At 37.2% G+C, this 13,964-nt stretch overlaps 1 protein-coding gene across 2 annotated transcripts in view; it reads right to left on the minus strand.

The window, feature by feature from the left end:
- Positions 1-13,964, minus strand: part of LOC148945587 (sphingomyelin phosphodiesterase-like) — a 262,974-nt gene that overhangs the window by 203,195 nt on the left and 45,815 nt on the right. For both annotated transcript variants that reach the window (XM_089098599.1, XM_089098600.1), the window contains exon 2: positions 3,187-3,226. In XM_089098599.1, the coding sequence (XP_088954725.1) occupies positions 3,187-3,226 (40 nt within the window). The remainder of the gene's footprint in view (positions 1-3,186; positions 3,227-13,964) is intronic.

Here is a 13,964-nt window from a genome sequence, read left to right on the forward strand (position 1 = left end):
GTAATCATTAATGTCTTAATTTTTTTTTCTTTTATTAATATTTTTTGGTATTATTTTTTAAATTTAGAGTGAGTGTTCAGGTCTTTTTTCAGGTCTTTTTTTTTTTTTGAGAATTAGAATTTTGAGAGGTTGAGAATTAGAGGATTGCAGCCGTCTTTCATCAGGCTTTTTGAGCCTTCCCCGGGCGGTTGCTTGTATATAGTTTATTTTGTAATTAGTAGTAAATAAAGCAAGTCAAGTCAAGTCAAGTCTTAATGTCCATCCTAAACCCATTTTACAAGTTGAAGTACCCATCCTTTTCACCCACAACTTTACTTTACAGTCTTTTGAATGCTCCAACACCAAGCAATTTTTTTCAAAAGGCATTTCAGAACAAGTTCTTTTCTTAATGTCCCTCCTAAACCCATTTTACAAATTGAAGTAACCATCCTTTTCAACCACAACTTTACTTTACAGCTTTTTGAATGCCCCCAACACCAGGCAATACTTTTCAAATGCATTTCAGAACAAGTTCCTTTCTTAGTGACCGTCCTAAACCCATTTTACAAGTTGAAGTTCCCATCCTTTTCCCCCACAACTTTACTTTACATCTTTTTGAATGCCCAACACCAAGCAATAACCTAACCTAACCTAATTTATTTTATGCGTACTGATTGCTGATACAAGCGATTCAGTAATATTTTTGGAACTACTTACTGTATCAAGATGAAACATCTGGGCATCCTGAGTGGGATATTCAACTGAGTAAAAGGCAACATTTACCTGCTACTGCTGCTAATAATACTGCTGTTGCTACAGATACTACTACTAATAATACAACCCTATTTCTTCTACTACTGTTCCTACTGCTATTACTAGTTTTATGATACTAGTACAATTAAGATTATGCGTATGAAAGTAAACATTTGACAAAATAATGAGGTAGAATTTGAATTCAATCAAAATTTACTATGTATAGGCTTATGTAGATTGTCAAGAGTGAGTATCTCAAGAACGGATTTTGGTATTAAGTTGGAAATTTCAGAGGATGCTTAAAGGGATCAATTACAAAGGTCAAATGTCTATGATCGATTGACTAAAAGGTAATATGTGCGTGCGACTACTAACACCACTATCACTGCAACTTTTGCTAATACTACTACTACTACTACTGCGACAAAACTACTCAAACTACTGCTTCAATTGAAACAACTTCAAAAGTTTAGAGTATCAGAGGCAACGCTGTAGCGTTACCTATAGTAAAGGCCATAAGGCTCCAATGTTTTATTTTTTTTCCCAGAGTCACTTCATATGGAAGGGGTCGTTGAAGAAACTTCAAAGGGGGCTCATTCGATTGGAAATTGACAGTTCTAGTGCCCTTTTTAACAGTCGAAAATGATTGGAGGGCAACTAGCCCCCTCACGCCCATCCTTCCCCCAAACACAACCAATCAAAATTTTGAGATAGCCATTTTGTTCAGCGTATTTGATTTTCAGATAGAAAATATGTTTTTGAGGAGGAAAATCCCCCACAGCCCTCAGGGCAAGGGTTTTAAGTTATGACCTGGGGGCATATAAGGTTATTAAAGAAGGCGTTGTCGTAGAAACTTCAAAAAAGGCTCATTCGATTAGAAATTGAAAGGTTCAGTGCCCTTTTTAATAGTCAAAGATGATTGGATGGTAACTAGTCCCCCCACGCCCATCATTCCCCCAAACACATTCAATCAAAATTTTGAGATAGCCCTTTTGTTCAGTGTAGTTGATTTCAAGATAGAAAATATGTTTTTGAGGAGGACACTCCCCACAACCATTAGCGTAAGGGTTTTAAGCTATGCCCTGGGGCATATAAGGTTTTTATAGAAGGCGTTGTCGTAGAAACTACAAAAAAACTCATTTGATTGAAAATTCAAAGGGCTAGTACCCTTTTTAATAGTCGAAAGTGATTGGAGGGCAACTATCCCCCCCCCTACACCCATCATTACCCCAAAGACATCCAATCAAAATTTTGAGATAGCCATTTTGTTCAGCGTAATTGATTTTCAGACAGAAATTATTTTTTTGAGGAGGGCACTCCCCCACAACACTCTAGGCAAGGGTTTTAAGTTATACCTCCCAGGAATACCCCTACCGGGAATTCCCAAGCGGAGAATTTATCAGGAGAAAAACCTCTCTGCGTAAACTATACCCCAGACAATTTCAACTTCGAAAAAAATTTCCCCCAGAACAACTCCAGAAGCAAATTTAGTCGCCAAGGAGTAAGTAAGACAAAATAATTTCGTATTTCGCAAATGTCCCCTGTGTAAAATTTCCCATGGGAAGTTTATCCCCGTAAACTGATTCCCCAAAGAAACCTTTTTCTTGTGGAAAAAGCTCCCACTCCCTCCTGCAGAAAACCCCCTTACCCTTAAAAAAATGTTTGTATACTTACAAATAACAAATACAACATGTGAACAACGGGGAAATCATACTGCTTACAGCAATGGCACTTATCTTCATTTTAGACAATTTTATCATTTTAAATACAACTCTTGATTAATATTAGTATAATAATTTCTTTTTTAATTCTGATCTGGAGCCATTTTTAAGGGGTATCAGCTCTTTTTTAACATTTACTTTTTTTTGCATTAGCGTTAGTCTAAGCCTTATGATTAAACAGAATAAAAGTTATTAACGGCTTTGTTATATATAACTTCATATTCGTTATTTAAGTCTTGCCATTAATTAATCGCTTTTCAAGGCCAAGTTTTCTTGCTAAAAAGCCCTTTTTAAAAAAAAAGGGCTTTAAACCCTTAGGTTTCTATAGGTTACGGACCGCTCTGTACTGTGTCGCAGTTCTTACTACGACCATAAAAAGGTATACGCGTGAAGTATTTACCTAATGAAATATAACCATAATGAAATATAAAACATAATGAAATATATTTATAACACATAATGACAAATAAAACAGTATAGCACATATAACACAAATAAAACACAAAAAAATAACAATACAAAAAACAACAAAAAAACACAAATATAAAAAAACAGGAATAAAATTTAACCACAATGAAATATAACATATAATGAAATATATTTACATAATGAAGTATATAATGAAATATGTTTGCTTTCGAAAGAAACAAGAATTCTGCGTCCCCTGTTTTCGTAAACATTGTTGGTTGACATACATTGCACAAAAAATTAATATTCTTAAAAAAAAACTTACTGATATGGTCCCGAGTGGCTATGATCGACTGAAGATGCGACTAAAATAAAAAAAAAAAAATCAGATAGCAAACAATTAAAAATTCACTAGAATATTTCTCACGTTTTCTGACCAAAAGATGAAATCAGACTGACAGATCATTTAAAAATTGTTTGATTTTGCTATTTGACCAGGCAGGTGGGAAGGAGACATTGTTGATGATGTCTCCAAATTCAAGGATTTGTTTACTCTGAATCCCATCTTACACATGCGGACTTCAACAATAACTCTTATCGCATTTTGGAGGTTTGAATAAAGAAAAATCGTCGGTACTTGTGCAATATGCCGGCATCGCTATATACTGTATGTGGAATGTCAAACGAGAAACGGTACAGTTACCCGACAAAACCCGTCAAATGGCTATTTCAGGGACCTAAATTGATTGCAAAGCGTTGTTTTTAATGGATTTTACAATATTTAAACGATTGTTTTTGGGGTTTAGGGGGGTAAGGTACCTAGGGTAGGTTAGGTTACGTATTTAATATATGCTATGCTTTCCCTCTCTATGCTTTCTCTCTTTATATCTCTACACAGGGAATTAATAGAAACAATTACTTGTTAATTAGAATATATAATTATCTCTTGGATCTGTGACAAAGGATCTGTGGCATACCATTAAAGAATTACCAGGTCTGGTAACATTTGAAAATTCTTCAATTAAGATCCCCGATGGGAATATGATAATAAAATAAAAGCAAATTAACTAATTATTGGTAGTAGTACTGCATTAATATGTCCTGCGGGGCAGTGCCCCCTTCGATCCCAGGTACTTACACTTTTTTTAAATCCTCTATAACCCTATAATACGTCCTACGATACAAATAGACAATTATTCCTACGACACGCATAGCCAATCCTTCCTCTGACGCACATACCCCATCATTCATGCGACACACTTATCCCATCATAATAAGGGAACACATGTCCTTCCATTCCTATGGAGCAATATTCCCATTATAGCCATATAAGTGCAACCAATCCAAATGTGCTATGGGAGTTGCTAGTCCCACTACGAAATCTAACATTTTTTTTTAGAAACAATTTTTCTCAATGAAACTCTTCAATCTGTTTAAGCAGCCTGTACTCCCAACCATACAAGTGCTCTTATCGTACTTCCAGGACAATAAGGAATTCTTGGTAATAACTTTTGTCTGTAAGTATGCCATTATTTTAAGCGGCCAGTAGTCCCATTATCACGGGCAAATATTCAGATAAAGGAAAATTACCGTCTAGCTTAAAATTCAGTAGATGAATTGAAGTATTTCTCTCAACATGTCCAATAAAAGGAATTGTGATGAGGATTGCAATAAACAAGAGGTAAGCGATATATATTTCATTGTATGCTTAGTGGATGGGAACTGTTTGATTTATCAAATGACATTTATAGTTTTTCAATTCAATTCAATCGTGTTTTATTAAAATAAATAGAAATAAATAAACATAAACAAACTTCTCTATACAAAAAACGCACGTTGAGTCCCTTACAAAAATAGCCATTCCTCCTAATCACGCTTTACGACTCTCGCTTTATTCTTCAACACAACCACATCCCTCTTCCATACAATTCATTATCTAAGAGATCCCCTTTAGTTAGCGATTTGTAAGCATACTTTTAAAATCACTACAACCTACTGGTCTTTATTGAGTTATTGAATTCAGTCCGTAGAATATTTTGAACCTGGACCGGCCATGGGGGCAGTTAAACGGAGCATTTATTGAATTTTATGTGTTTGGACATCATATATGATCATCAGTTTAAAAATACACCTCTTCCTACTAGTTATTCTTAAACTTTTGTATTCGGTCCATGGGTTATTATTGAACCAAAGCCTTAACGTCAATATTAGTAGAATACGTCCAAATTTGCTATTGAAGACATCAAGTCTGTAGAGCATCTGGTATTACTTTTTCTCAACCTTCAGGGCGATAAGGAAAATTCTTGGAACCATTATTATCTGAGTTTCGTTAGCAAAGTATATTTTTCAACAATAGAACAGAGGTTGAAGCGTCATTATTTCTAATAAACGAATTTTTTATGGATTCTAATAAGCAATTGGATGAGATCTCATTGTACTCTAATGGTATAGAGCCGATTATTTATTATTGACTACTGATAATTAATTATGACTACAACTGGGCAGGTATTGTTATTGTAATATAATGGTCCTGAGCACATTGGTTTTCCATTGTCGGGATTTTGCATGAGTTTGGGCCGCCCACATTCCCATGCAGGGCCCTGAATCCCTATCCAAAACCCCATATCTCCCCTCCATTGGCTTTGAGTCCTCCTCCAGGGTCCAGAGTCCCCCCCCCAAAGTTTTGTGCCCCCTTTTTTACCTGATTTTTTTTAAGCTTTTTTTCATGTCTTAAAATCACATTAAATATACTTATACCAATAAAACATCCCCTGTGATAATTTAAAAGTACAAAATGAGCATGGTATAAATATGTTGGTTGTGATTTTTTCTATTAGAAACATGAAGTTTGTAATGACGCTTTTTTGGAATAGAATTTTTGAACTTCGACTTTTTTCATGCGACCGTCCCATAGTACTCTGTGGTTGGACATTGAAAGTACATGGTTGACTATGTGTTTCGATCAATATTGATTGTGCACTGGAAGGATAAACACTTACATCATATTAAAAAATTTAAATTGAAATATTTGAACAAAGCATGTATACATGATAATGCTATCGTTGCGTTCCATTATACAAGGATAGATATTGTGAATATGAAATAAGCAGTAATGAAGTTCATATTGGAAATCTATGCCAGCGTTTTCATCACAGTGAAAGGTTAAATTCCTTTGGAGTATCGAAAAAATCAACATTGGTGATGGTGGACATGCGAGAATGACATTTACAGAGAACCTAGTGCTCAAAGATACTGCAAGTCTGAAAGTAATAGTTAATGACGAGGGTCAACCTCTTGTTTATGGTACTGGTAACACGTTACCCGTTAATAGATACTATCATCATCTTTCCAGTATTAGCATTCAAATCAAAACAAAGAGGAAAATAAAGGCATACTGCTGCGCTAGTGTAATAATGCGTATTATGTCTATGTGCCAAATTGGCAAACTATGTAAAAATAATGTGGTAATAGACAGTGAATTCAAAATAAAAATAAAATGGTATTGGCAGAAAGTATAATAATGGGGCTATAAGGATGAATTAATGAAAAAACAAAGCACCTATAAGCTTAACTACTATCATCAATGGTATACCCACAGATACAGTCAATGAGCCCATGTCTCTATTCATTTTAGGGTAAGCTAGCAGATCGAACGTTTAGAATGTTTATTAAAAAGCCAGTGATGTAAGGAAATTAACAGAGAGATAGGCAAGCAGCCACTCAGCCGAACAGGCATAGTGAGAGAGAGAGAGAGAGAGAGAGAGAGAGAGAGAGAGAAAGAGAGAGAGACAGAGATAGGGGGAGAGAGAGAGAGAAACACCTACAAACACACAGAGTTAGACGCACAAACAGACATAGACAGACACAGAAATATGCAAACACCCCACTCAGACACACAGGAATAGTAAGAGAGACAAACAAACAGCCACTCGGACACACAAGTATAGTGAGAGAGAACGAGACAAATAACTCCTATAAACCCACAGAGTCAGACAAACAAACATACAAAGACAGACCTGGAAAAATGCAAACACCCACTCAGACACACGGGCATACTGATATAGACAAGCAAACAACCAATTAGATAAACAAGTATAGTAAGAGAGAGAAATAGAAAAAAACACTTAGAAACACACAAAGTCAGACACCCTAACACAAAGACAGACTCGCAAACATGCAAACGCCTGCTCAGACACATAGGCATAGTGAGAGAGAAAAGCAAACAGCCACTCAAACACACAGGCATAGTGAGAGAGAGAGAGAAACAAAAACACCTACTAACACATAGAGTCAGATACAAAGGCACTCAAAGACAAACATGGAAACATGTAAACACCCTCTCAGACACACAGGCATCGTGAGAGAGAAAAGCATACATCCGCTCAGACACACCCTGTCTGTAATAATATGTCTGTGTGTCTGACTCTGTGTGTTTGTAGATGTTTCTCTCTCTCTCTCGCTCTCTCTCTCTCTTTCTGTCTTTCTCTCCCTCTCTCTCTATCTCTCTCTCTCTGTCTCTCTCTCTCACTCTCTCTCTTTCTCTCACTCTCTCTCTCTCTCTCTCCCTCTCTCTCTCTCTCTCTCTCTCTCTCTCTCTCTCTCTCTCTCTCTCTCTCTCTCTCTCTCTCTCTCTATCTCTCTCTCTCTCTCTCTCTCTCTTTCTCACTATGCTTACGTGTCCAAGTGGTTTTTTGCTTGTCTCTCCAACCATGCCTGCGTGTCTGAGGGGGAATTGCATGTTTCTATTTCTGTCTTTGTGGGATTTTGGGTCTGACTCTGTGTATATTGTAGGTGTTTTTCTCTCTCTCTCTCTCTCCGTCTCTTTCTCTCTCTTTCTCTCTCTCTAACTCTATCTCTCTTTCTCTCTCTCACTGTGCCTGTGTGTCTGAGGGGGTGTTTGATTGTTCCCATGTCTGTCTTAGTATTTTTGTGTGTCTGACTCTGTCGGTTTTTATGTGCTTTCGTCTCTCTATCTCTCTCTCTCTCTCTCTCTCTCTCTCTCTCTCTCTCTCTCTCTCTCTCTCTCTCTCTCTCTCTATCTCGCTATGCCTGTGTTTCTGAGTGGCTGTTTGCATGTCTCTCTCACTATACCTGTGTGCCTGAGTGGGTGTTTGCATGTTTATGTGTCTGTATTTCTGTGTTTGCGTGTCTGACTCTGAGTGTTTGTTGGTGTTTTTGTCTCTCTCTCGCTACGCCAGAACATAATTTGCACTTTACTGAAAAAATATAAATGTTTTTACTTTTATAACTTTAATAAATCAAATAATATTAACATTATCATTACTAAATATAAGTATATGTATATTAAACTGACAATGCACATTCATTTGTATTTTTTCAGTAAAGTGTAAATTATGTTCTGGCCTTGGGAAGGCATACGGGTTTTGAACCCAGTATATGTTAATTTCTGTTTGTTTTGAGTTTGACTCGGCTATTTATTGTAATTTCTGTTTGTTTTGGGTTTCATTTATTAATCGATGCTGATTTGTGGTAGTTTAACACCTGGTAGATTATTTGCCTCTCATTACAGGCAATCTAACGGTCTCATGTCAATTTGAAATTCTTGGTCAACCTGATGCCTAATACTCTAGGCAGGCATGCCTTTCCAAAAACTAACCTGACAACTATTTGCCCAATAAAATGGTCATGCATACTCCCGTCATTTACCCGTACAACCCCAGCCATTTAAACATTTGCCTCTCAATTACTTGAACTATCTGTCTTGGCTTTTCTCTGTCTACAAGTAGCCATGTCTTGATGCAACCATATGCAACCTACTGCAAAATACTTGATAACTTTTTGCTCTTTTTTTGTTTGATGGAGCTATTTAATTTTCTTTGAAAAACATATTTTGAGGAAAAAGTTGTTTTAATTAATTTCTCTTCGTTTTATATTGACATAGTCTTTTCAGGCAAAACGAAAACAATACTTTAAATCTTTTCTTTTTTAAGACTTTATAATTCGACCTGCTATTTGTATGCTGGAGAAAGTTTTTTAGCAATTTTTAAAAACTTACACCCTTTTAAAAATCTGGACACAAATAGTAGTGTTTAATTTAGTTTCATACCTCCTCTAGTTGACCTAAAATGGAAAACTTGATACCATTCGCACAAAAATCTGTTTAGTTTCTTTGATAGCTTGGATACACTTATGCTATTTTGATTTAGTTAAATTTTAAGAGCAGAAGTAGCCTCGAAATTTTTAACACAATACCCTCAGTCGTTCTTGGAGTACTGCTGAGATGCCTTATTGGGAATTAGCATTAACACAGTGCATTTTGATTTAATCTTAAGGCAACAATTCATTTTTAAACATAAAGGCAAATGGAGAGGGTGGATTTGGGAGGGGGATTAGTTTTCCTCCAATCACTTTCGACTATTAAAAGGGCATCAGCACTTTCTATTTTCAATCAAATGAGCCCTTTTTGAAGTTCCTACGGAAACTTCTTCGATACGAAGTGCCCTGGTCTAAACAACAACAACAAAAAATTATACCCACATCGATCTTTAAATAAAAATTTCAAGCCTTCTAATCATTTTCGACTATTAAAAAGGCCAATAGGCCTTTCGATTTCCAATTAATTGAGCGCTTTTTGAGTTTGTACGACAACACTTTCTATAAACACCTTATATACCCCCAGGGCATAAATTAGAACTATTATCCTAATGACTGTGAGGGTGGGTGTCATCCTCTAAGTCCTAATTTCGAGAACTTTCAACTACGTTAAACAAAATGGCTATCTCAAAATATTGATTGCATGTGTTTTGGGAAAATGCTGGGCGTGAGACGGGCGCTAGTCGATCTCCAATCACTGTCAACTATTAAAAAAGGAATTAGCTGTTTCAATTTCCAATCAAGTGAGCCCTTTTGATGTTTCTACGACAACGCTTTCAATAAAAACCTTGTATGCCCCCAGGCCATAACTTACAACCCTTGTCCTGAGAACTGGGGAGGGGTTGTCATCCTAAAAGACCTAATTTTCAGAATGTTCTGCTTGAAAAAAATGGTTATCTGAAAATTTTGATTGGATATGTTTGGGGGAAAGGTGGGCGTGAGAGGGGGGGTTAGTTACCCTCCAATAACTTTCAACTATTAAAAAGAGCACTAGCCCTCTCAATTTCCAATTGACTGAGCCTCCTTTGAAGTTTTTACGACAACTCTATTTATAAAAACCTTATATGCCCCCAGGGCATAACTTACAACCTTTGCCCTGGGGGCTCTGGGAAGTTTGTTCTCCTTAAATACAGAACTTCCAGAATTTTCAACTACGTTGAACAAAATGGCTTTCTCTAAACTTTGATTGAATGTGTTTGGGGAAATGGTGGGTGTGAGAGGGGGATTAATTACTCTCCACTCACTTTCGGCATTAAAAAGGACAATTTCAATTCCAAATCAAATGAGCCCTTTTGAAATTCCTACAACAACTTTCTATATAAACCTTATATACCCCCCCCCGGGCATAACTTCAAACCCTTGCACTGAGGGCTCTGATGGGGTTTTCATCCTGAAAGACCTAATTACCAGAACAATCGACTACGTTGAACAAAATAGATATCTCAAAATTTTAATGGGATGTGTTTGGGAAAATGATGGGCATGAGAGGAGGGTTAGTTGCCCTTTAATCACTTTAGACTATTAAAAGGGCACTAGCCCTTTCAATTTCCAATTGAATGAGCACTTTTTGAAGTTTCTACAACATCCCTGTCTATAAATACCTTATATGCCCCAAGGGCATAATTTACAACCCTTGCCATGAGGGCTGTGGGGGGAGGAGTTGTTATCCTTAAGGACTTAATATCCAAAACTTTCAACTACGTTGAATAAAATGGCTATCTAAAAACTTGATTGGATGTGTTTGGGGAAAAGGCGGGCGTGAGAGGGTTGTTAGTTGCCCTCAAATCACTTTTCGACTATTAAAAAAGGCACTAGCCCTTTGAATTTCCAATAGAATGAGCCCTTTTTCAAGTTTCTACGACAAAGATTTCAATAAAAACCTATATGCCCGCCGGGCAATACTTATAATTCTTTCCCTGAATACTGTGGTGGAGTGTCCTGCTCAAAGCTATAATTTCCTAAACTTTAAACTGCCTGGAACAAAATGTCTAACTCAAAATTTTGATTGGATGTGTTTTGGGAAATGGTGGGCGTGGAAGGGGTATTATTTGCCTTCCAATCATTTTCGACTATAAAAAGGTCACTATCTATTTGAATTTCCTATCGAATAAGCCCTTTTTGAAGTTTCTACGACAACGCGCTCTATAAAAACCTTATATGCCCCCAAGGCATAACTTACAACCCTTGCCCTGAGGGTGTGTGGGGGGGTTAATCCTCAAAGACATAATTTCCAGAACTTCCAACTACGTTGAACAAAATGGCCATTTTAGAATTTTTATTGGACGTGTTTGGGGAAAAGTTGGGCGTGAGAGGGGAGTTAGTTGCCCTACAATCACTTTCGGCTATTAAAAAGGGCACTGGCCTCTAAATTTCCATTCGAATAAGCCTTTTTTGCAAGTTTCTACGACAACGCTTTCTATAAAAACCTTATATGCCCCCAGGCATAACTTACAACCCTTGCCCTGAGGACTGTTGGGGAGTGTCCTTCTCAAAAACATAATTTCTGTTTTAGAATCAACTACGCTGAACAAAATGACTATCTAAAAATTTTGATTGGATGTGTTTGGGGAAAAGGTGGTTGTGAGAGGGGGGTTAGCTGCCCTCAAATCACTTTCGACTATTAAAAAGGGCACTAGCCCATTGAATTTCCAATCGAATGAACCTTTTCAAGTTTCTACGACAAATATTTCAATAAAAACTTATATGCCTCCAGGGTATAACTTATAACCCTTGCCCTGAAGACTGTGGGGGAAGTGTCCTGCTCAAAGGTATAATTTCATTAACTTTTAACTGCGTGGAACAAAATGCTATTTCAAAATTTTGATTGGATGTGATTACAGAAATGGTGGGCATGGAAGGGGTGTTAGTTGCCTTCCAATAACTTTCGACTATTAAAAAGGGCACTAGCCCCTTCAATTTCATATCGAATGAGCCCTTTTTAAAGTTTTTACGACAACGCGTTCTATAAAAACCTTATTTACCCCAAGGGAAAAACTTAGAACCCTTGCCATGAGGGATGTGGGGGGGGGGGGGGCCAATTGTCAGCCTCAAAAACCTAATTTCCAGAACTTTCAACCACGTTTAACAAAATCGCTGTCTTAAAATTTTGATTGGATGTGTTTGGGAAAAAGGTGGGTGTGAGAGGGGGATTAGTTGCCCTCCAATCACATTTGACTATTAAAAAGTGCACTAGCCCTTTGAATTTCCAATTTAAATGAGCTTTTTTGAAGTTTCTACGACAACACTTTCTGTAAAAATCTTATACCCCAAGGGCATAACTTATAACCCTTGCCCTGTGGGCTAAGGGGGAGTGTCCTCCTCAAAAACATAATTTCTATGTGGAAATCATTTACAGTAAACAAAATGGCTATCTCAAAATTTTATTGGATGTGTTTCGGGAAATGGTGGGCGTGGACGGGGTGTTAGTTGCCTTCCAATTACTTGCGACTATTAAAAAGGGCACAAACCACTCAAATTTCCAATTGAATGAGCCCTTTTTGAAGTTTCTACGACAACTTCTTCTTTATAAAGTTCCCTGGTCTAAAGTAAAAATAATAAATAATACACTGTGGCAGCATCGTTCTTATATGCTCCCAGAGTGGAACTCAAAACCCTTGCCCTGAGGATTGTTCAGGAGTGACCTCCTCGAAAACATATTTTCTATATGGAAATCAGCTACGCTGAACAAAATTGCTATCACAAAATTTTGATTTGATGTGATTGGAGAAATGGTGGGCATGGAAGGGGTGTTAGTTGCCTTCCAATCACTGTCACTCATTAAAAAGGGCACTACTACTACTACTACTAACAACTCACGGCAGCACCAAGCCGCCTGAGGAGAAAAAAGCTACGCACGCTCCTCCGCCATCCCAATCTATTCAAAGTCTCCCTTTTTGCAGCCACCCAAGAAGTTCCCATTTCATTTAAATCTTTCTGTATGACGTCCTCCCCCCCCCCCCAAAAAAAAAGAGGACGACCTTCTTTCCGTTTAGCCCTAAACGATTGGCCGAAAAGAAAAATCTGTCATCCTACATCCGCACAACGTGCCCTAGTAACCTCAACCTTTCTTTCATTATAGCCCTAGAGAGCCGTTTTTACCCGCATTTTTCGTATAGCCTAGTGTTTGAAATATGGTCAGTCAGCCGGGTACCCAGAACAATCTTTAAGCAATTTCTCTGAAAAACATCTAGCAAATCTTCATCCGCTCTTCTGAGCGTCTCTGCTTCAGAGTCATATTTGACAACTGTCATCACTGTAGTTTCTAATATTCTAATCTTAGTTTGCAGACTTATTTTCCTATTCTTCCAAACTTTTTTTTAACTGTGAAACAAGACCCTGAACCTTGGTTATTCTACTTTTAACATCTTCACTGTTCCCACCGTCTCTACTAATAATACTACCAAGGTATGTGAAGCAGCCCACCTGATCATTCTTGTCATTACCCAACGTCACCTTTTCGTCTTCAACTATTCCTTGCCTTAGTAAATTAGTCTTCTTAACATTAATTCTTAAACCTTTTCTAGCACCCTGAACTTGCAAAACCTCTAAAACTCAATTCATTTTGCTCACACTTTCATCTAGGATGCTTAAATCATCAGCATAATCTAAGTCCAGGAGAGTTTTTCCACCCCATTTGATTCCGTGGTCTCCCATTGCCTTTCCTGTGCCCCTTAAGACAAAGTCCATCAAAATAATCCATAGAACACAACCCTGCTAAACTCCTAATTTAATACAAAATCAGCTGCTAACCTCATTTCCTACCTTATCAGCATTATTGTTATTCTCGTACATACCACTAATAACTTTAATGTATTTGTCTGGTATACCATACAAGAATAAAACCTTTACTAAAGCTCTTCTATCAACAGAATTGTACGCTTGCTCATAATCTATAAACTGAGGACCAAAGGTGTTTGACGACTCAGGCACTTCTCATTTATTAGCCTAAAAGTTAAAATTTGGTAAACACATCCTCTATCTTTTCTAAAA

The sequence above is a fragment of the Artemia sp. Qi Xiang Cuo genome, chromosome 13 (genome assembly GCF_049724085.1).
Source record: "Artemia sp. Qi Xiang Cuo chromosome 13, ASM4972408v1, whole genome shotgun sequence".
Taxonomy (NCBI): domain Eukaryota; kingdom Metazoa; phylum Arthropoda; class Branchiopoda; order Anostraca; family Artemiidae; genus Artemia; species Artemia sp. Qi Xiang Cuo.